Source organism: Camellia sinensis, chromosome 8, assembly GCF_055761805.1.
Source record: "Camellia sinensis isolate YWXY chromosome 8, ASM5576180v1, whole genome shotgun sequence".
Classification (NCBI taxonomy): domain Eukaryota; kingdom Viridiplantae; phylum Streptophyta; class Magnoliopsida; order Ericales; family Theaceae; genus Camellia; species Camellia sinensis.
In genome coordinates this window covers 125,515,633-125,540,405 of record NC_138968.1, presented here as the reverse complement: position 1 = coordinate 125,540,405, position 24,773 = coordinate 125,515,633, and the positions used below count along the sequence as shown (strand labels likewise).

General features: G+C 32.3%; 1 protein-coding gene and 1 long non-coding RNA gene across 4 annotated transcripts; one reads left to right on the top strand and one right to left on the bottom strand.

Moving 5' to 3' along the window:
* Nucleotides 1-7,901: 7,901 nt before the first annotated feature.
* Nucleotides 7,902-13,290, bottom strand: LOC114311281 ((-)-germacrene D synthase-like). 3 transcript variants are annotated; one of them, XM_082883364.1, is made up of 7 exons: nt 13,043-13,290; nt 12,174-12,459; nt 11,662-12,034; nt 11,214-11,432; nt 10,982-11,120; nt 10,622-10,870; nt 7,902-8,503 (listed from the first exon to the last, which is right to left on the bottom strand). In XM_082883364.1, exons 1-7 carry the CDS (start codon nt 13,175-13,177, stop codon nt 8,195-8,197), a joined length of 1,710 nt encoding a protein of 569 aa, XP_082739490.1. In that variant the 5' UTR covers nt 13,178-13,290; the 3' UTR covers nt 7,902-8,194. The 3 variants fall into 3 exon arrangements, with proteins under 3 accessions (XP_082739490.1, XP_082739491.1, XP_082739492.1); XM_082883365.1 differs by having other exon boundaries at nt 13,006-13,279; XM_082883366.1 differs by lacking the exon at nt 10,622-10,870.
* A 3,766-nt stretch (nt 13,291-17,056) lies between these two features.
* Nucleotides 17,057-19,177, top strand: LOC145797096 (uncharacterized). Its single transcript, XR_014338176.1, has 3 exons — nt 17,057-17,215; nt 18,148-18,201; nt 18,968-19,177. It is a non-coding gene; the product is annotated as an uncharacterized LOC145797096 (long non-coding RNA).
* The last annotated feature ends 5,596 nt before the right edge of the window (nt 19,178-24,773 follow it).

Genomic DNA, 24,773 nt, shown 5'->3' with positions numbered 1-24,773 from the left:
TACCTCATACACACCTCGACGAGCCCTACCACGCTTCCTGCCTCTACCACCACGGACTCGACCCCTTCCTGACATCCTAATAAAGGACACAAGAGAAATAATTTAGCACATTAACTCATATGTGCTCGTAACATGACTCACACATTCGACTATAACAATTCTATATATTTCTCTACCATATACACAATTCAATTTCACTCCACATAAGCACTTAGTCATGTAAACACATACGGACTATTCTTTTACGATGAAATTCGTCCCACGAAAAATCAAGAATTCTTAGTAGAACGAGTATTGATCAAGTACCCTTCTAATGAGACCTCAAAGAATTTAACAGGCGCAAACAACATCCCAAAAGTCCAATCCCATACCCATTTAGTCACGTAAGCATGCTATCACATAGTCATAAAATGCATAGCACTTCCTAAGCATGCTAAATGAACCCATTGTGGTTAAACAACCATTTTTCACGAGCTCCAAGTATTCAAACCCGGTAGCTCTGATACCAAGTTGTAACGCCCCAAATTTTTAGCCCAAATGATAATACAACAATCATGGCTCTTTCAAAGAAAACAGAATATAAATCTCCAAACTTAAATTACATGATACAATAGTTCTTCATGCAACAATACATTAATCCAACAACAAGTAAATAAACAAATAAATACCCCCAATGGTTTACAAGTTTCCAAGGCTTGAGCCTGGTTACACAAAACGGTTATTCAAACCCATACAAACACAATCTTTGGCTTACACACAGAGTCACAGCAAAATGAGAGCATTGTATTCCCAACACACGTACTTTCACACCCCTAGTTGGGTGGATCACCACATCTTTTCCTGCAAAAAAATTCCATAGGGTAAGCATAAAGCCCAGTAGGAAATCCTTAACAAAGTATATATATTTTATACAAGTCTCAAGAAATGAAATGCAAATGCCATGCTATGTCATTTTTGAAAATAAATCACATTTTCATCTTTTGAAAACCATCATGCTCAATGATATCATGCAATTTCGATTGTTCAAAAGTTAACAATTTATTTCAAGGGCGGTAAATACGACTCTGGTAATCCCTAGGTTGGTGTCTGCAAGTAGACTATACAAGTACTACCAAATTGTCATTTTTACTGGTATTAACTAGAAGGCTCGACACCAATCCACGCGGGTTTTCGGTCTTTTATCTCGGACTCTCAGACCAACTTATTCAATATCATCTACACCACCTATCAAGACTTACCAACGTATTTACCCCAAAACCGTTCCATGAAAACTTGTTTCTCAACATTCTTTTCTCAATGCAAATTTTCAAATCAACTTTCAAAGTTTAATGTAATCAAATGAATTGATATGTCAATTTCACAAGATGAATATAAATACTTTTATTCCAATTCATCACACAAGGAATAACACAATTCCCTCTTCTCAAGTATCCTCGACAATTAGTTATTTCAAGACTATTTCAACGTTTTGAACAATAATTTCCAAAATTAACAACAATTCTCATATTCCCTGAAATTCATCATTTATATAAATATAAATAAGAAATTTTCAAACATCCATTTATTTTGACACACAAAATAAATATAACAATATCATTCATGGATTTTCAATCTCTTTTAAAAATCCCTAACTTCTAGGTTTTCTCACCAAAACTATACAACTCAAATCCTTTGAAAGAAAACTTTTCAAAATCATATTTTCTTCAATCAACGAAGATCAAAACCCATAAGATCATTTTAAAAGAACAAGAGACAAACCCACTTTCAAAATCGCTCATCTTCTTGAATTAACAATCAATTTTGAAAGCCATCGAAAGATGATTTTGAAAATCATATAGATCTTGCAAATATATATATATATATATATATAACTCTAAGAAAATCCCTACCTCAAGCTTTGAAGAAGAAATGAGATGAAACCCCCAAAATCAACAGTGTCGAAACTCGATCTTCACCGCACACAATGAAACCCTTGAGAAGTTAACCAACTTTGATGAAGAACTTATGGCAAAACTCTAATGGATCTTGAGAAATCAAGGTTTTGATCCAATTTGACGTAGGGAAATGTAGATAGAAGGGAGAGGAAAGGTTTTTTTTTAGAGAGAGAGATATACAAAGTGATCTGAAATATCAGATTCACAAACTGATATAACATGGTCTGCTCAAGCGTGGAAAGCCCCGCTCGAGCGTCAAATACACTTTCCCAGTACTTTTGCAAACAGGTCAAACTTCTGAAACCAAACATTCTCCGCTCGAGTGCATAAACGGCCACTCGAGCAGACAAGCAACTTCTAATGGATTTTTCATTTTTGCTTCAGGGGCGCTTCCTTACGACCCACCAAGGGACGCTGCCCCTTGGACCCCCGCGAGCTGACCGGGCAGCTCGATCCCGACATACTCAGCAGAGTGGCAAAACTGAGATCGCTACAAGCAAAGTCTAGAGATTCAAGCTATCATGTAGGCTATAGTAGCAGATGTTGTTACTTCTCACCTTAGGTGATCAAGAGTAACTAGATTTTTCCCCTTCACTATCAATTTCACCATCTTCAAATGTGTGTTCATACTAATATCCACACCTACAGCAAACCATCCAAACCATCAATGCTTATATATGTGTTTGCACTTCTCAAATGTTTCCAAAAAAGCTCCTTCTAGCTTTTCCACATGGTTTTGACATAACATTGAAGCCCTCCTGAAATTTCTAAAAATTTCTAAAATTTGAAAGGCTTTTGTTAGTTACATTACATGTATCATTAATGTGAAAATTCTTTGTGCTCACCCTCAAATTTTGATGAAAATTTGGGTAAAATTGAGGAAAATATGGTGATCTCTACTGGGCGAAATTTTCAAAAGTAGTTTTTGGACAACTTTCGGCATACCAAAACCGCCCATTACACAAAGAAGTGAGAAAGTGAGGTAGTGTAGGGCGAAGTAGGAAGTGAGATGAAGAGAATGGTGAAAGATTGAAGTAGAACCGTCAAGAATCGAAAATGATATGAAGTCTGAAAGATGGCTCAAAGAAAAATGAAAAATGAGAAGAAAAGTCTTACTTTTTTATCAACTTTTAGAGCTCCGATAGCATACAAAAATAGGAAGAACGAGACATGTAAGATGTGATACAAAAACAAGACCGTGAGTTGAATCCAACGACATAAAAATGAGGCGAAACGGAGTTATGACGACGGAGATAGAAGGGCTTGAAGTGGTGGTTGGTAGTGGTGGTTTGCTGGTATAGGAAAGGGTGGGTTTGCATCTTTCTTTTGAAATTTGGGGCTAAAATGTAATTTTTTGAACTTTTTTCATTTCAAATATGACGGCAGGGACTGAATTGATAATAACTTAAATAGCATGGGGGTACGCGTGAAAATAAGAGTAGTTGGGGGGTCATTGAAAATCATGTAAAAATATAGAAGTAAAAATGAAATAATCTCATTCTTGACTGCTCTACTTTATTCTTTTGCCATTCTCTTCACCTCACTTCCTACTTCGCCCTACACTACCGCGCTTTCTCACTTCTTCGTTTAATTGGCGGTTTTGGTATGTCGAAAGTTATCCGAAAACTAATTTTGAAAATTTCAAAACATTACAACCCATATGGTGCAATTCTATGAAAAAAAGTGTTTGGTACCCTTCCCTTGCATCTCTCGCCACCATATCTTGACACTTCCGTTTGCGGAGCCGGTGAAGACCAACCCATCAAATCCGACAACCACCGCATTCACTGTGTCATCATGAACATGAATCGATTCCAAGCATTTTGAATTCGATGCTCTCCAAACCTTCATTGTCTTATCCCAAGAAGCTGAGTATAACAAAGATTTGTCTTCACTCAGACTAAGATACGAAATCACATCGAAATGTTTGATCCAAACCCTATTTCGATTCCTTCTCATCTCAACATAATTGCTCAAGAAGTGGCAAGCGAGTATATATGGCCTTTTTCGCGAACAAGAGAACCCATTAGGCCTGTGTATGAATAGTAATCATCAATTTGAGCGGCGTGAGAGGACCATGGAGATTTCGATAATGGAAAGGATTCGTCCCCAGAAGTCGCGTTTGTGGAGAAGTGTTAGGAGGGCTAGTGTCGACATTGCTGAATTGAAACGATTCATTTGTGGGCTAGAGAAGTGTTAGGAGTGCTGGTTTGCATCTTTCTTTTGAAATTTGGGGCCAAAATGTAACTTTTTTTAATGTTTTCCGTTTCAAATGTGACGGTAGGGGCAAAATTGATAGTAATTTAAATAGTATGGGGGTACGCGTGAAAATAAGAGTAGTCCAAGGGGTCATTGAAAATTATGTAAAAGTATATGGATAAAAATGAAATAATCTCTTTTTTAATTAATATATCAGTTTATCCCCTCTATATTGAAATCTTACGTCTATCTATGTCACCAAGTATCAAAGTCTAACGCTTTATTTTTGCATATGTGAGGCTAATAAAAAATAAAAAAGAATGGAAAATGGAAAATGCCTTCTCATGAAAAGCCTAAGACCACATGCAATATTTTCTTATTAAAAAATATCAATGGTGACCATCAAACCATGGTGTACGAATAGAATGCCACTTCTTTTCCTAAAAAAATAAAAACAAAAATAGAATGCGACTTGGGAAGACAAAATAAGAAAAATGTGTACACCATTCGGCCACACATTGTCGATTATATCCTAGTGGGAAATTTGTGGTGCATAGTTGCTACCTGATTAAAATAAAATAAATTAAATAAATTAAAGATATTTTAAGAAATCAAAAGTCCAAACCCAAATTTATGATGAATGGTTCAGATGCAAAATGCTCGTCATGTAACTAGGCCCAGACCAACCTAGATCTGTTTCCTAATGGAGTTGAACGATTGAGTCTAGCCCAAACTTATCTAGCAAGATTAGTTTCAAATTTGGCTTTTATGGGCTTGAATCTAAAAACCTAGTCCAATCCATGCAACGAAAGTTACTGTTGACTTCCATTCGCACGGGTGAGTGAGATCGAGATATTAGGATATCTCTTACCTAGTTCATGACAATATGGCCACGATTGGTTGGTAGATTAGGTTGGAGGGGATTATTAGTAAGAGAATGGTTAGTGAAAAGATTGTTAACATGAGAATTGTTAGTGAGAGGATTAAGTAAAAGTGTGTTTATTTTGATAATAGTGTCGGAGATGATTAATGATGGGATTGTTAAATTATTTTTAAATAAAATAAATTAAAAAATTATTTCTATATTAGAAAAATTAAAATAAATATTAAAACAAAAGGTGCACTTGGGATTGTTAAACAAAAAAATGTTGGCCGGCCAGCTATTTTTTTGTCTGTCTGAATATTGTTTTGGTTGGCCGACTATGTTTAAAAAAAATAAAAAAAATTGCACTGTACCGGAAGTCTGGGCGGCCGACTGGATTGAATGAAGCCGCTCACTATTTTCTTAATCTCACTCATTTCCCAACCAAGCTAATCCCCTTATTGAGGAGGATTACTAAGCCACTCAGACTGTGAAGCTGACCTTTCCAAACAACACCAAACATGCTATGAGTAGGACCCATAGCAATCCTACTCTAATTCGGCCAAACAAATGGGGCCTAAATAACAGGGCAAATCTGCTCACCAAACTTATCTATCTAGAATTTTTTCAGTGGGTGTTTATGTGGTAGAGATTAATTTGTAGTGTAGGGTTTACATGGGATTCATATAAGGTGCGGTGGAGATTTTTTTTTTAGATAATTTCTGGGTTAATAAAGGCAGGTATTAGAATATCTCCAACAGTGTATCAAATGTTTCACCAAATCTGAGTAAAAATTTAAGGAATTCCTCTACCTGATATCCATCTCTCCAACGGTGAATTTTTGGCTATCAACAAAACGTCGGTCGACTAGGGAGACGACAGGCCTTCTGCCGGTCGATCGACAAATACAATTCTTCATCTAATTATGCTTCAAGCTTCCTTGAAATTCATGTAATCACCAAAACCAGCCCAATTCTTATCTGGTCATCCCCATAAACAGAACTCCTATGGTATGCTGCACTATCCCCAGTAGCGCAGATAGATGCACGGGTGTGAAGAATAATAATTAATTTAGTTTAGGGAACAAACAATGGACGATCGAGACAAATGTATAAGCATGTCAATTTCTCAGCTATGCACAAGAGAACAAAAGTAAACCCATCTACCATATCATCATAATTTAACCTCAACAAAGATGAGATTATAGGTATCCGAGAACATGGACAAACAAATGGCAAAACCCATAATTAACACTATGCATTAAAGTAATCAAATCGCAAAAAAGAAAAAAGAAAAAAACAAAGTGAATTTAGAACTTACAGAAAGGGAAGAATCGATGTTCTCGAGGGAAGAGGAGGTAGAGGAAGGACAAAGGTGGTGGAGAAGAACTCTCTTTCTCTCTCTCTCTCTCTCTCTCACACACACACACACACACACACACACTAACTTTCTCTCTCTAGAACTATTGTGTGTAAAATACGTAAAGTTGAAGCAAAAAATGAGAGAGGAAGATACAGATACTCAAGTAACAGGATGACCGGGTAGACATCCAGCCGGTCATCTAGTGGGCCTAATACTCAACTGCTATTTATAGTAAAACGCTGAAAGGTGCCAAACATTCTCAGTTTGGTGAAACATTTGTTATATTCTGAATTTGATATATGTTTGATGAAACCATTGAAGCAAAAAAAAAAAAAAAAAAAGGATATTTTTCACCAAATTTAAATTTGGTGATGGATTTGGTACAACATTGGAAATGGCCTTACTTTAAATAAAAAGGTAAATGCTTATGTTGGTTAGGATGAAAATAATAGAAAATGAAAAAAAAAATCTAAATTTGTTTAGCATGAAAGTGGTGAAAGTTACAAGGAAGTCAATTTTCTTGTACGACTCATAATAGTATGGTAACTAGGCTTGTAATTCTTGCAAAAAAATACTAAAAAATACAAGAAAGTTTAAATTTGTTGTAAAAGTAGTCACTTATAATTAGGATTCTTATTTTCCTGCAAATTTTCATCCTAATTAAATTCATACAAGAAAATTTATTTTCTTTCTTTTTACTTCACTTTATACTATTTTCTCTTTTCGTCATTTATTTCTTTCTAATCAAATAGAGCCTTAAAAAATAATAATAATAATTCAAAGTTTGACCTTTTAATAAAACGAATCTTTAGTTTTTTATTTTTAAAATTTTGATTATTTTCAATATAAACAATTTTTCTATTTTCATTAAATAAAATTGATAAAAAAGGGTATTTAATTATTAAACTCAAAAAAAAAAATATTTAGATATTTTATGTACACCAATATTAAGTTTAATAATTAAAGTATCAATTTTTTGCTGATTTTACTTAATGAAAATGGACAAATAATTTAAATTAAAAACAAATCAATTGACTTTAGTGCAGTTGATTTGGACCCATCTCCAATTTTTAGTCACAGAGAATTGTCTTGCTCTCTACTTCGGCTGAGGTTTCAATGGGTCCGAGAAAAGTGGTAGAAATTGATTTGATTTGCTCCAATTGAGGGAAATATTTAATATCTAATCAAAATATAAAATTTCACCCAAAAAAAAAAAAGAAAAATGAAGAAAAATGGTGATTGCTTTATAAATGTATTATTTTTCTTCTTTTTATTTTAGCATTAATTGCTTATTTTTTAACACTTATATAATCAAAATATAAAATCATTTTGCTATAGTAATTTATTTTCAAACCGGTACCAAAAACTAAAATTCAGTTGATCTCGAAGCTTGGTTCACCAATTTTTTCTTACAGTCCTAGGAATATCACAACTTGGAAATAATTCCAAGCTCGATTCATTGTTTTCCACTTGTCACAAATTAGACTACTTAACTCAGTTATTTTCAAATATTTCTTTGAGTTTGAGATGTACAAATATGATGATGCTAACAAAAAAATTCCTTTCCTAAAAATGATTTCATATCATATTACAATCTTTCAGGAAAGAGATTAATTCGGACTTCTCGTTACAAAGAGAATTATTTGTAGCGTAATGCTAGTTCTGTTACAAATATAAAAATCAAATAACCCAAAAAAAAAAAAAAAAAAAACACACACACACACACACACACACAATATATATGTATAAATAAGATTTTATAGAATTTATTGGTGGATCTATTTTTGAAAAATCTTGTCAGTCCATAGACATTATGTCTCCAATTTGTAATTCGCTTTTATGCTTTGTATGTTGATGTTGGCACCGAATCGATAAGCACCGAGGTCACAAAACCTTTGAGCTTGGTTCCAGAATGTGTGTATCCATCTTCGTCCTTGTATAAAACATCCATCACTCGTGCAAGATTGACTACTCGCAACAAGAGAGGCATTGGGACTACTGTTGGGCGAAGACACTCTTGATTTATGTCTTTCCATGCATTAGTAACCTGCTTTCGAAATTCAACGAGCACTTCTTCCTCTGATGCACCATATTGTTTCATGTAACATTCGACAGAAGAGACTACGTGACCTCTTTTTTGCTCAAACTACAATTAGTGTTATCATCAAGTTAGAGGATATGATATAAAATTAATAATCTCTTCAAATTTCATAAATATTGTAATGTATTGTAATTTATCTATTTTAATTTAGAGAAATAAATTTTTTTACACCTACATAGACCAAATCTGTCAAAATATTATATTTAAATATTTTTATATTCACATTTTGAATTAAAATTTAGGAGAGGCATTTACAGAGCATTCTCTTCCATCTCTTTTCATTTACTTATGATATTGGATTCTAGAAAATTTTATAAAATCCTTAAAATTTCTAGTAAATAATCATTTATTTACATAAATTGAAAAACTGAAGGGTAAACTATCAATAGGTTTTACTAGTTAGACTTAATCATCATTAAGTCCTATTGAAAATAAGTCTAAGTAAAATCCTTGCTAAAAATAATTTTTTGTGATGATTTTTTACAAATGTCGCTAAAAATTGAATTAGTGACTTTTTTTCTTATGATTTTTATAAATTGTAGCTAAAACTTACAATTAGTGACTTTTTTTATAACGAATTTTTCAAACTATTGCTAAAAGTTGAAAATTAATGACATTTTATTGTGACAATTTTTTTAAACTATTGCTAAAACATATAATTAGTAATATTTTTTTTTTTGTGACAATTTTTAAACTATCCCTGAAAATTAACAATTAGTAACGTTTTAATAATATTTGATGAAAAACGCTATTAATTATTATAAGACCTATTGGATAATAAATTCACCTATTAAGACCTACATATAAGTCTCTCAAAACTAAATAACCCAAAGCATAAAACATTGATTAGTTCACGTATTGATTAGTTTTAGTTTCTCAATTAACAAAATTAAAAATTTTGAGTCCACATTACATTTTTTTTCTTAACACCAACTGAACCGAAGTACTTACTCTGATAACTATCGAAATCAAACCAAACAAAAAATTGGAATTAACTTAAACTTGTTTTGGTAAGTTGGTTAAAAGCTGATTTTTTAGTTTTTAGTTTTTTTTTTTTTTTTTGAAAAAACGTGTAAAAAAGTTGATAAAGTTCCCAAATTAAGCCTTAGTGCTCGTTTGACATGTGAGTTTGGGTTAGTTTTGGGTTATTTTAGTTGCAAAAAGATAAAATAGACTTTATAGTGGGTTTGGGTTAGTTTTGAGCTATTTTAGTTACAAAAAGATAAAATAGACTGTTAGTCTTGGCTAAAAGTTGTTATATTCAAACTATAATTATTTTTTTTTTCCACAAAAGTCAAAAAATAAAAAAAACTCATCCCAAACGAGACCATCTTAACTCCAGGCTAGAATAGTTAAAAAATCAAAAAATTAAAAGCGAACCCCACATCCCTAACGAAACCTTAAGTCGGCGATGAATTAGCCACAATGATGAGGGCTCACTGTAGACTGATTAGTACCCACAAGCATCATTACACATGTGCAGAGTCGAAGTTAGTGACGATGGGTTTGCCTTATTTTCTTCTTGGATTTTACAAGCTATTAAAAGAAAGGAAAATGTTTGAGGGTCAAAATTTTTGTGGCCATAATGGCTCAAAACTGTTAAAACGATGTCGTTTTGGGTGCAAAACATGCCAAAACGACGTTATTTTGACAATTTTGAGCCATTATGGCCACAAAAATTGTGACCCTCTAACATTGTTGTAAAAGAAATTAAAATAAATAAAAAACGCCTTGACATGAAAGGCCAACTACCACCTCAAATTAAAGTTATTTTAGAAAAATATCTGAAACTCTTATAATTATATAGGATCCAACTTGTGGCAGACACAGGGGGTGACAGGCGGGGGCCATTGCCCCTCCAAACTTGTGAAAATTTGCATTTCAACATGTAATTTTTAATAATTATAGAATAAATTAGTATTTTAGTCACTCCAAACCTTTGAAAAATCTCAATACTATAATGTTATTTTGAGTTTTTGTAAAAAAAATTAATATCTTAGTTCAATTCTTCTAAAATAAATTAATTTTGCTATAAATGTCTATTATTTTTTTTTTCTTAATTCAGTAAAGATGAACAAAGTTCACCACATTTACAATATCGTGTGATTATCGGGATTACATCATAATACACCATTTTGTAAGACTTATGATTTATCTTATTACCTCGTGGCTAACCATGTCATCCATGAGTCTGTTAACTACTGATGAAGCTTGAACAATTAAAGGATCACTTGACACCCAATCAAAAGCCTCTTTGGACACCACCTCTCCCATCCCAACAAGGGAAGCGGTTGCTAGCATTGTGTAACCACCGGTTACTAGTGCAACTCGCATATACTCTTCGATACTTGGAACATAGCCTTGGTGAAACCATTTGGCTTCTTCAAAGTATGCTCTAACTAAATTTTTCATCTGAGATTTGCATAAAATCGATCAGTACTATTGCTTTTTGATCAAATTTCACATATAATCTTATTGCTAATCACAAATCATTTGTTTGTAACCAATCAGTACGAGACTTACTGTAGATTTTGCGTAGTGGACACGATATGATCTTCCTTTCTTGGCCATCTCTTCATCAATCATGTTGTAAACATCTAGAAGTGCTTGATAACATGGTTTCATGTACTCTGGAAGTTGATCTATGGCACTGATTTCCCACCTGAAATACAGATAGATAATGAACAATTGCAGAGATTTTGATACTTCTATAAGATCAAATGCAAAGTTCATTAGGGAACGAATTGGTTTGAACCTCTCAATTGCATCAGTGAAGAGCGCAAGTTCTTCTAAAGTACCATAGACATCATAAATGTCATCAATAATGGAAGTCAAGGCAGTCACTTTGGTTAGTATTCTTCTAGCAAGTAGGTATTGGGGCTCAAAATAAACTCCCAATATCCAAAAATAGCACTCCACTATTCTGTCTCTGGCAAAAGGCATTTTCTTTGCAAAATCCAATTCTTTCCACCACCTGAAATATGTAATAGGATCTATGTTTGTTAATTTTTAAACCACTTCAATATGATTGGAAAATCCTGACTTAATTAACAACCTTACATATCCATAAAAAATATTTAAAGAAGTGCTCAGAATTTGAAATGTGTGGATCAAAAAAGTGCACAATTTAAATTTATACTATACATTTAAATTCAGAGAATTTTCCAATTATTTTTTTTCTGGGCATAAATTATGTAAGTCACCTTGTGATTTCGCTTAGCTCCCATTGGTGCATTTTTTGCAATAGGTTGAAATCTAATTGTGCAAAATTCAGTAGAACTTTATTGTGAGAATCATCTTGCTCATAGAAGAAGAAGTAACGGGTTGCCTCTAGCCTTGTCAAGCCCTTGTGTATGGGCTGATTCAGAGCATGAATTACTTGTTCTTGAACAATATTGCTCAAGTTGGGTACCGCAGACTCAAGGTGAGTGATGGTAAAAGACAGTGCTTCATCTAGTATATCTTCTCCTCGCAGCCTAAGATGTGCAGCCTCATACAAGCTTAACAGTCCTCGCACATCGCCAATTAAGGATTCACGAATTTTGCCATTGTCATCCTTGAATTTGTTAAACACATCTGTGTAATGCATCCGACACATGGTATATTAGTGTGGCCAAAATAACATATGAACTTGTATGGTTGTGTTTGACTAGTTTAGCCTTGTTCAGATACCATCATATACCAAAACATCAAATGCATGGCAAATGAGACTTACCACTAGAGATGGGATATCCTTGTTGTCTAAGCAACCGAAACAAGAGAGCAATAGTATAAAGATCATCGTTGGCTGTGTCATCATGGTGATCATAATCGGTTTCATTTTCATATATGTGTTGTAAAGCTATCGCAATCTCACTTTCAAAATGGTAAGACACCCCTAGGCGTTGGATTGCATCGATGAGGTTCAGTTTCTGTGAAAGTTGATCATTGGCTGCCACTAGCATCTTTCTCACTTCCTCTTTCTGCGGCTGAAGTTGTTGGCCCATTTTAACATCCACTTCCTGCATAAACAATGAGAATATAGGATATATGAAAATTAAACTATATTCTTACTCAAAATTTATATATAAAACAAAGCAAGAATAATTTGATAATGTTATTTTTGTAAATCAAATCAAACTTCACAGTTCATAATTAATGTTATTTTTCAAATGGAATAATGTGAATTTGAAAAATAATAACCAAATTAGTTATTATCAAGTTTTTCTATATGAAACAAAGATATTAAATATGAAAACAGAGTTGTTGCTCCATGTTAACATCTACTTCCTGCAACATGAAAACATATATATATATATATATATAAATACATGTGTGCAACAAAATTCCATGATAATAAACATGGTTGTTCAACAAAATTCCATGTAGTTTCTTTTGTGTCCATGTTGTCAGATTTTTAATATAAGTTGATATGTAATAATATTTTAGACTTTTGGTACCAATATTTATAGATATATTGGTCGATATCGGTTGATATATAACCGTATCCTTACTAATACCTGTTCTAATACTATTATTCAAAACCTTGCACAAAATTAAAGACATACATTAAATATGTGCAATGCTTAACAAATCCAATTTTACCACAACATGAGTGGCGTATGTGAGGAAATGATCTCCCCAAATGCTAGGATGATAATTGGCTGAGCGTCGAGTGACCTCCGGTACCATATTTTTGGTTGAATCGGGAATAGGTAAAGCATGAATAGATAATTCCATGTTTTTGGTTGTGGTTGTGTGACGAGAAAATGGAAGTGAACAAGAACACTTTTGTGGCCTCTTTTTTTTTTTTTTGTTGCACTTCTTGCCTGTGGTTGATATGGGCCGAAGAGCTCTAGTGCTTTGCTATTTATACTGCAATCCCATGTATTTGGAGGCGAAACATTAAGGAAGAATCCGAGTTCGTGCACGTGAAATTTACGTTCCAATTTCTACTAAACCAAAAAACAAATGTGGACCTCAAGAATCATAGTATTAGGAGGTAAGAAAAATTAAAAAAAAAAAAAACTAATCAAATCGATTGAACCAAACCAAATCGTTCGTATTTGGTTTGTTTTTTTAACAAGAATTGGTTTATGTTGTTTTTAAATTTGATTTTTTTTTTTAATTTTCAGTTCAGTATTAGTTTAAGCACTTTATATACCAAACCAACCGAAACCGACCATTTTAACATATATTATATTTACAATATATATAATTTAATAACACAATAATATTAATAAGTATAATAAATTATTAATATCAATTAATTAACCCCATCATCCTCTACAACCTAAGTTAGTATACCCTTATTAGATATAATATTAACTCTAACACACTATTTTTGAAATTTTAATATTTATTATTAGTTTTTGTTTGTATTTTTGTTAATTTAGAAATTATAAAATATTTATTAAATGGATTGATAGGATATATTTGAAATGATTGACAAATGACTACGACTTAAATTTGAAAGATACTAAACCAATCAAATCGCACCAAACCGAACTATTTCAATTGGTGCGGTTTGGTGCGATTTGATGGGAGAAGCGGTCTGTATCGATATTTAAAATAATAAAACATATAGTATTAATTTGGTAAAAAAATTTACCTAAATACTGACCATGTCAAACCAAACCGAATCCCAATTCTTGTATATTTAAGATTGTAAATGCATGGTCCCCGTGTGTGAATGGGGTGGTTCTTGTATATTTAAGGTTGTAAATGCATGGTCCCCGTGTGTGAATCGGGTGGTTCTTGTATATTTAAGGTTGTAAATGCATGGTCTCCGTATATATTTGAAATGATTGACAAATGACTACGACTTAAATTTGAAAGATACTAAACCAATCAAATCGCACCAAACAGAACTATTTCAATTGGTGCGGTTTGGTACGATTTGATGGGAGAAGCGGTCTGATATTTAAAATAATAAAACATATAGTATTAATTTGGTAAAAAAATTTACCTAAATACTGACCATGTCAAACCAAACCGAATCCCAATTCTTGTATATTTAAGATTGTAAATGCAGGTCCCCGTGTGTGAATGGGGTGGTTCTTGTATATTTAAGATTGTAAATGCATGGTCCCCGTGTGTGAATGGGGTGGTTCTTGTATATTTAAGGTTGTAAATGCATGGTCCCCGTGTGTGAATGGGGTGCATGGCGATCAGCCTCTAAAGGTTGGAAAATAGCAGCTCCACGCAAAAATTGTTGGCTTTTTAAAGATGTGTTTGGTTCTTAGATTTGAGAGAAGATTTGGAAAAAAAAAAAAGAGTGAAATATAAATAAAATATATTTACATTTTATCTATTTTCACACGCCTTTTTTTTTTTTTTAAATCTATCCCTAAATTCATAAACTAAACACAACATAAGAGGATAAGATAATGAACAAATATCAAGTATAATGCTACGTTGTGCCACCGACTAAAAAAATAAATGATTCGAGGGTAAAAAAAAAAAAAAAAAAAAACAATATCGTGTATACCTACCAGAAGAAAGAGAAGTTGCCTTAAGTTCAAAAATTTGAGAAGAAATTTATAATAAAAAAAAAATGAATACATAAATAAAATATCAATTAAATTTGTCACTTTTCTTTCATTTTTCCTTTCTTCTAAAAAATTCTTATTCAAATCTGGATCCAACAAAATTTATACTTGTGGTTCCAAACCTAGTTTTTTCTACACATGCAAACCACCCACCCTCTTATGGTTTATAATAGTATCATTATTTATACATACACAACATAATCATATAAAAAGGTCTATAATATTTATTTGTGTATATATATACATATCTATCTCGTCCCAGAATATCTCGTGGTCATACTCCCTCAGTAATTATCATTTATTATGACTCTCATATTTCTCAATCATGCAACACAAATAATCAATACTTTACCTTTTCATCAATCATACTTCCACAGAACACTATGTGACTGTACTCCCAAATTACCGAATAATCACTCAAGAAAGTAAGGATGGATCGACGATTTGAAAAGGGAGTGTGTATATCATTTTTCATGTAATTAGCATGATTAGTTGACAATTAGAAATGATATGAGAGAGAAAATTATCTTAGATATTCTAAGGCAATGCCACATTATTGGGTTTAAAAAGTGGGTTTAATTTTTGGTCTAAATAGCATCACCTACAAGTTTATTTTTTAGACTAGATCCAATGATGTGTAAGTTAAATAATTGGTTGATAATTAGAGAATATATGAGAGATGGAGTTACCTTAGATATTCTATAGGAAATTACTATTCAGAGTAAATTACACAACGGTGAAAAAATTTATAATTTTAATTATTAATATTTATAATGTTTATCACTTTTTTATAAATATTTTTTTTTCTAACTACCACTGATACATAATTCTCCTGATATTCTAAGGCAATACCACATCATTTGGGTTCAAACGTAGGTTTAATTTTTTGGTCTAAGTAGCATCACCCTTCATTTTATAAAACCCTTCAAATCTCTTATAAATAAACTTTCATTTACATTATTAAATAAAAAAAATTAAAATACTCAAACTATGTGATTGGTTTTAAAATTGTTTTTGAATCATGAGTTTAGATAGGTATTTGCAAGGGTGAAGGAAAAAAAAAACAAAAAACGAAGTATATGTTAATAAAATATAAACTAATTTTTTTTGCTTCAATTCCCTTTTCAATTCTAAATTTCTTTTCAAAAAAAAAAACTTAAGATTTTGGTTCGACGGTAAATTTTTTATTTACCGAACAACTTAGGGAAAGGAAAAATAATATACAAGCTTACTTTTTAGACTCACTTTTTAAATCTAATGATATGTAAGAAAGATGATTGGCTAATAATTAGAAAAGATATATAAAAAATAAAAATAAAAAAATTATCTTAAATATTCAAATTAATTGCCACTTAAATTTAAAAATTGTCTCTAATTTGTGGGTTAATTATTTATAAGTCCTATTTGGAAGACTCATGTTACAAATAGTCTTGTGAAAAAATTTATGTTTTTGTAAGTCCTGCGGGTTTCTTGTTGACACATTTACACCCAATATTATTTGATAACCTAATTAATGGCAATATCATATAGGAAATCCAATGTTACCATAAATTGTGATCATATCTATGTGATTGAGAATTTGAATTTTAAAATTGACGTTTCATATATAAGAAATCCAATTTTATCATAAATTGTGATCATATCTATAGAGTTGAGACTTTGACTGTGGTTTGGTGTATAATGGTATTGTTGCCACCCCCATTTTATGTTTGTTCATTAAAATGTGTACAAGTTAAGGTGTGAGAACCTAAATATAAAAATTAAGTAAATAATTAAATAATAATAATATTATAATCTCAAATATTTTGATGGTGAATTCTAAGGTGCAAATTAAATATTATTGGAGGATCTTTTAATTAATTTTAAACTTAAAATAAATTTGTGGTGAAAGCATTTAATTTAGAGGCAAGATTTATTATAAAAAATGTATATATAGAGAGGAGGGTGTGACTTGAACTCTAGACCACAAGGTTAATATATAAAACTCTTACCATTTGAGTTGCATATAACTTATATATATGTTTTGTATATTTATCTATTTATTTGACCTATGTGTGCCCCCCACTAGTATAAAATAAAATAAACACAAACCCTACTCTATTATTTGTTCACCACATAGGGCAACAACACAGCAGCCACGGGAGAGGGTTTGAGAGAAGGAAAAAAAGAAGAAGATGTTGCAATCAAAGAACTTTTGGGTGTGTTGTGTTGTGTGTGATCATCAAAGGTTAGCCCTCCTAGGTTTTCTTCTCTTCTTTCTTTGTTCTTCATCCTTTTTCTATAATTATTTTATTCATTCACGGAGAGGTTGTAGGTTTATGTATTTTGTATATATATATATATATACTGTTAAGAAATTTGAGGAGTTAAATTCATGTATAAAGAATGGGTATTATTCTTAGTTAAAAAAAATCTGTGCATAATCACGAACTTTAAAAATCAAGAAACCATATCAAACGGATGAATTTTAATATGAAATTTTTATGGTAGATTAATTACATATTGAATTGCATATCTGAATTTTTTCATAATTTTTGGGAGTCAAAATCTATATAAATTGAGGTATTCAAATCTGTCCAGGAAACCAGTCCGAAACAGTAAATTCGGGAGTGTTGTTCTCTTTGGGTATAAATCCAAAAATTATCAAATTAGTGTCATTAGAACGGGTTACGAGTCTAGTTTCGTACGTTTTTTGCCTTGCATTGATTGCTCGTGTATATTAAGAGAACCGTCAATTTCTTTAAAGTGCTGCAGAAAATAACCTGTTTCGATATAATAAATTGTAGATAATTATTTTGATAAGAAAATCAAGTGAAACCAATTGGATTTGAAACTTAGGATATATTAGTTGATATCTGGAGATTTTTGGAAATTTTCAAATAGCGTGGAGTGGGTTTTGTAATTTTCAAAGTTAGCGAATAGATTGGGAAAACTTGTTTAAAACTCTGTTTTATCTCAAAGTCACATTTAATTAAGTTTTGACCGGAACCCATGTCTTGGGTGATTTTAGACCGTGAAGAACATGAACTTAGATAATATTTAAGAGTGGGGGTGAGTTGGGTTGAGCCGTGTTAGTGCACTTTAAGTTTGAGGTTACTTAGTTCCTATTCTTTAGTGTTTTTAAATTAGTAGTGACGTGTAGTTTCATACTTGGCTCAGGGCACTAGTTGGACGTTCATACTCTATTCGAGGATTATATTATTTCGGTTTCAGGTGAGTAGTTTCATGCTACATATTTTTATAAATGTTCCCCTACCCTGAACTGTTGGAAAATTAAATTGTTGTTTCATGACTAAACTGTTTTGATAAATTATTATATTATCAATTGAATCAAATTATTTCTAAAACATGTGTGAACTTGGCATACTGTAAAATATTTGTTTTGGTCTCATGTTTATAATGATGAACTACCATGTTTTGTGAAACTGATGTGTATTGATTATTGGGACCATATGTGTATTTAGTCCAGGGAAATTATTCCACTGTGTGTGGTGACTCTGGCCACTAGGGAACAGATCCGGGTTGGGCCGTGATGACTCTAGTGCTCAACGATTATAAGGAAAAGACCTTTAAAAATAACTAGGTGACCTTCCATCGGATCGTCTTTGAGAAAAGGCTCAGGTGCCACCTTAAGGATGACTCTTAGTTCGGTATTGGATCCAACGGGGCTTATAGCCTTGAGAACTGTGTGGCAGATTATTTGTTTTTATTGGTATCCAGAAAATTATTGGTGTTCATGTTATAATCTGTTTTAAGTGGAAAATGTTGTTTGTCATGTTCTTGCGAGACATGAGTATTTTAAGTATTGAACTGTGGAACCTTCTTTTTGAAACAGATTGTATTTACCAAACTGTATGCCAATCTAGTTTCTGTGATATATATCTTATTTTGGAATTGAACCCTGTTTTCAAAACTGTATTTACTATCCATGTTGCTACTCACTGAGCTAGCAGCTGACTTAGTTGTTTACCATTTCCAGGTGTTAGAAGGACTTAGAGTCGGCTCATGGCGTAGCGGGGACTCAATTGCATGGACCTCTAGGGCATTTATTTAATTTGTTTTAGGTTGCTTTGTCGAGTTTTGTGCATACATTGTGGTTGGGTTTTATTTAGAATTATTTTATTTTGTGGGCGGTTTGTGTCCCATTTAGTATATATATTTTTAGGAAGTTGGTTATGACTTGTTTTCACTTGTGGTATGTCACTGGATTGAGTGTTGATTTATTTATTTCTAGGCTATCATCACATTTATTCTTTTTGGTTTTTGGGTTCATGTTTAGGCTTACGTGTGCCTTGGGCTAAGTCCCTATGGGCCATGGCCGGTCATGCCCGGATTTGGGGTGTGACATAAGGGACTTTCAAGCTACTACATTTGTTGTCCTTGACAACGTTAATGTCTTAACCCAGGTTAATGTGAACGTAGTGGCAGTTTACATCAACCTGATTTACTGTGAAACATAAAGTGAATGTGATGGATTCACACGTTAGTGGCCATTGCGTCAAGTTTATTGGCACAATTTGAAAGAGAAACTGATCTATTTTTTATATGAAATATAAATTGCCCAATATAAATGTGAGTTCACATTGAATGTGAAAGTTACATTCCCATACGTAGCCCGATTGGGCAACGAGACAATGACGCACTCGGAACATCCACCAATCGTTGGCTCTAAACTATGAAACACAATGTCAAAGTGTACACACTTATGAAGTCAATGTGACGTGAACATTGAATCTAATGTAGAAAAATTGAATGTGACAATGGGAATCCTCCAATGTATACCCTGTTGGAACAATCTTCTGTGTAAATAAAATGCAATGGCAATTAGCATTCTAATGGATGTTATTCTAGTAACCGGTGAGTATGTGTCAAAGTAATCTAGACCTTCTTTTTGTCTAAAACCTTTGACTACAAGTCTTGTCTTGTATTTGTCTATTGATCCATCTGCTTTCAATTTTCTTTTGAAAATCCACTTGTACCCAAGAGATTTACAACCTGGTGGCAAGTCCACTAATTCCCAAGTGTGATTTTGCAAGATGGATTCAACTTCACTGTTGACAGCTTCTTTCCATAAAGGAGCTTCAAGACTGGACATAGCCTCTTTAAAAGTTAAAGGCTCATTTTCTAACAAAAATGTTAGAAAATCTGGACCAAAAAATTCTGAGGTTCTAGCACGTTTACTATGCCTAGGTTCTTCTTCCTCATTTTGATCTAACTCTTGTTCTTGATCATGTTCTTGATCATTACTAGTAATAGCATCAAAAGATCTCTTATTATTACTAGTCTCTTGTCCAGTCTTATTTGGAAATACATGTTCAAAGAAAGATGCATTCCGAGATTCAATAATAGTATTTACATGCATTTCGGAATGTTCTGATTTATGAATCAAAAACTGATATGCACTTCTATTCTTAGCATAACCAATGAAAATGCAATCAATGGTCTTAGGACCTATCTTAGTCTTTTTAGGACTAGGAATAGCCCCTTTAGCCAAACACCCCCACACTTTTAAGCATTTGTAGGATGGTATTATTCCATGCCACAATTCATAAGGTGTTTGATTCACTTTCATTCGGGGTACTTTATTAAGTATATAATTAGCAGAAAGTATTGCTTCCCCCCACAAGTTCTGAGGTAATCCAGAACTGATTAACATGGCATTTATCATTTCTTTTAAAGTCTTATTTTTCCTTTCAGCAATTCCATTTTGCTGAGGTGAGTAACGAGCGGTGGTTTGATGAATTATTTCATGTTTTTTACAAAATTCACCAAAAGGTGATTCATATTCACCACCTCTATCACTTCTAAGTTTCTTGATTTTCTTACCAAGTTGATTTTCAACTTCATTCTTATATTGAATGAAAGTTTCCAAAGCTTCATCCTTGGTTCGAATTAAATAAACATAACTATATCTAGTATAGTCATCTATAAAAGTGATAACATACTTTTTCCCACCTCTGGTTTGAATTGATTTAAAATCACAAATGTCACTATGAATTAATTCAAGTGGTTTCGTACTTCTTTCAATTAAATGAAAAGGAGTTTTAGAAAATTTTGCCTTAACACAAATTTCACATTTATGATTTGAATCAATGTCAAATTTAGGTAAACATTCCATATTAATTAATCTACGTAAAGATCCATAATTAACATGTCCTAGTCTACCATGCCATAAATTTGAAGACTCAAGCAAGTAAGAAGAAGATGTATTATTATTCATAACTGAGGGTACAACGGTTATTACATTTAATTTGAAAAGGCCATCAGACATGTAACATTTTCCTACATACATCCCATTTTTGGTAAGTACAAACTTGTCACTTTAAAAAACTAGCCTAAACCCATTCTTACTCAACAAAGATCCGGAAACTAAATTCTTGCGAATGTCTGGTACATGCAGCACATTGTTGAGAGTGAGTTCATTTCCAGATGTCATCTTAAGTACAATCTTTCCTTGTCCTTCAACTTTGGAAGTTGAGGAGTTGCCCATAAAAAGTTGTTCACCATTGTCCACTGTAGAATAAGATGTGAATATCTTTTTGTCGACACAGATATGGTGAGTAGCACCAGTGTCCATCCACCATTCTTTAGGATTTCCGACAAGATTTGCCTCGGAAACCACTGCAGAAAGATTGATGACATCTACACCATTGGAAATTTCATCCATTTCGGTCATTTTGGCTTTAGCAACCTTCTTACTTGATCTTCCTTTGCCTTTACCTTTGTAACGGCAATCTTTGGCCCGATGTCCCTCTTTGTTACAAATGTAACACATGCCATTAAACTTGTACTTCTTAGTTTCCCCTCCTTTAGATAGCATTTTCTTCTGCCATCTTTTAAAAACGGTTTCTAAGAACTTCTCTGGTTTTTCACCATGATTCACTGGCACAGTCTTAACATAAGGAGGGGTTGGCGTGATGGCAATCACCATACCAGTACTGGTTTGAACATTAGTTCGACCAGTTTTAGTAGCCATAAATTCTAAATTATAAAATAAAATTAGAATTTTATACTACACAGAAAATTTAAACCAAAAAACACAGAATTTTAAATTCTGTAAAAATAAAAGAAACAAGAATTGTAATTTTTATTTCCTATTAATTTGAAAATAAAATAAAATTTTATTTAAACAAATTAAACCAAAACTATAGAAATAAATTCTGTTAAAATAAAAGAAAAAAAACAAAATGTAACTTTTATTTTCAATTAATTTGGAAATAAAATAAAATAAAATTTTATTTAACCAAATTAATTCCACACAGAAAACTAATCCAAATTCACAGAAATAAATTCTGTAAAAATAAAAGAAACAAGAATGTAACTTTTATTTTCCAATTAATTTGGAAATAAAATAAAATTTTATTTCACCAAATTAATTCCACACAGAAAATTAAATTTTGTAATATAAAAGAAATAAAAAAATAACTTTTATTTTTTCAATTAATTTGAAAATAAAATAAAATTTTATTTAACCAAATTAATTCCACACAGGAAATTAAATTCTGTAAAATAAAAGAAATAAGAATATAACTTTTATTTTTCAATTAGTTTGGAAATAAAATAAAATTTTATTTAACCAAATTAATTTCACACAGAAACTTAAATCTCTTGTAACACTCCAATAATTAAAATACTGAAACAGAATTTTAATTAATGAAAACTCAGAAAATAATTTCTAAAAATCAAAATTAATTTTCTGACAAAATTCCACAAAAATATATTGTGAATTGTTAATCACACCAGTATCGTACTACTAGTTGTCAAAGAAAATAGACAGTATATTTTTACTATCTGTCAAATAGCATATAATCACTATTTGTTTTTCCAACCTGAATATTATTTTGTAAATCCACAGAAAATATTTTCCTTTTTTAAACGAACAAAGAAAAAGGGAAACAAACGAAAAATTCTGTAAACAGAATAATTCGAATATGTCTTAAGAACAGAATGTCACACACTCGACTTGGTCTCTGGAGAAAGTTCATCACAAGGCTCTAAAGGAGGGGATAATAAAAAGTACAAGTTTAATGACAAATGTTACATCTGTGACAAAGAGGGACATTGGGCCAAAGATTGTCGTAGCAAAGGCAAAAGCAAAAGAAGAACAAGCAAGAAGCCTGCTCAAGCCCATATGATCGAAGTGGACAATATTTCCAATGGTATCGATGACATCAATCTTTCTGCAGTTGTTTCCGAGGCAAATCTTGTCGGAAATCCTAAAGAATGGTGGGTGAATACTGGTGCTACTCGCCATATCTGTGCCGACAAAAAGATGTTCGCATATTATTCTACAGTGGACAATGGTGAACAACTTTTTATGGGCAACTCCTCAACTTTCAAAGTTGAAGGACGAGAAAAGATTGTTCTCAAGATGACATCAGGAAAGGAACTCACTCTCAACAATGTGCTGCATGTACCGGACATTCGCAAGAATTTAGTTTCCGGATCTTTGTTGAGTAAGAATGGGTTTAGGCTAGTTTTTTAAAGTGACAAGTTTGTACTTACCAAAAACGGGATGTATGTAGGAAAAGGTTACATGTCTGATGGCCTTTTCAAGTTAAATGTAATGACCGTTGTACCTTCAGTTATTAATAATAATACATCTTCTTCTTACTTGCTTGAGTCTTCAAATTTATGGCATGGTAGACTAGGACATGTTAATTATGGATCTTTGCGTAGATTAATTAATATGGAATGTTTACCTAAATTTGACATTGATTCAAATCATAAATGTGAAATTTGTGTTGAGGTAAAATTATCTAAAACTCCTTTTCATTCAATTGAAAGAAGTACGGAACCACTTGAATTAATTCATAGTGACATTTATGATTTTAAATCAATTCAAACTAGAGGTGGGAAAAAATATTTTATCACTTTTATAGATGACTATAGATATAGTTATGTTTATTTAATTCGAACCAAGGATGAAGCTTTGGAAACTTTCATTCAGTATAAGAATGAAGTTGAAAATCAATTTGGTAAGAAAATCAAGAAACTTAGAAGTGATAGAGGTGGTGAATATGAATCACCTTTTGGTGAGTTTTGTAAAGAACATGGAATAATTCATCAAACCACCGCTCCTTACTCACCTCAGCAAAATGGAATTGCTGAAAGGAAAAATAAGACTTTAAAAGAAATGATGAATGCCATGTTAATTAGTTCTGGATTACCTCAGAACTTGTGGGGGGAAGCAATATTTTCTGCTAATTATATACTTAATAAAGTACCCCGAAAGAAAGTGAATCAAGCACCTTACGAATTGTGACATGGAAGAGTACCATTCTACAAATACTTAAAAGTGTGGGGGTGTTTGGCTAAAGTGGCTATTTCTAGTCCTAAAAAGACTAAGATAGGTCCTAAGACCATTGATTGCATTTTCATTGGTTGTGCCAAGAATAGTAGTGCATATCAGTTTTTGATTCATAAATCAGAACATTCTGAAATGCATGTAAATACTATTTTGGAGTATCGGAATGCATCATTCTTTGAACATGTATTTCCAAATAAGACTGGGCAAGAGACTAGTAATAATAAGAGATCTTTTCATGCTATTACTAGTAATGATCAAGAACATGATTAAGAGCAAGAGTTAGACCAAAATGAGGAAGAAGAACCTAGGCATTGTAAACGTGCTAGAACCTCAAAATCTTTTGGTCCAGATTTTCTAACATTTTTGTTAGAAAATGAGCCTTTAACTTTTAAAGAGGCTATGTCCAGTCCTGAAGCTCCTTTATGGAAAGAAGCTGTCAACAGTGAAGTTGAATCCATCTTACAAAATCACACTT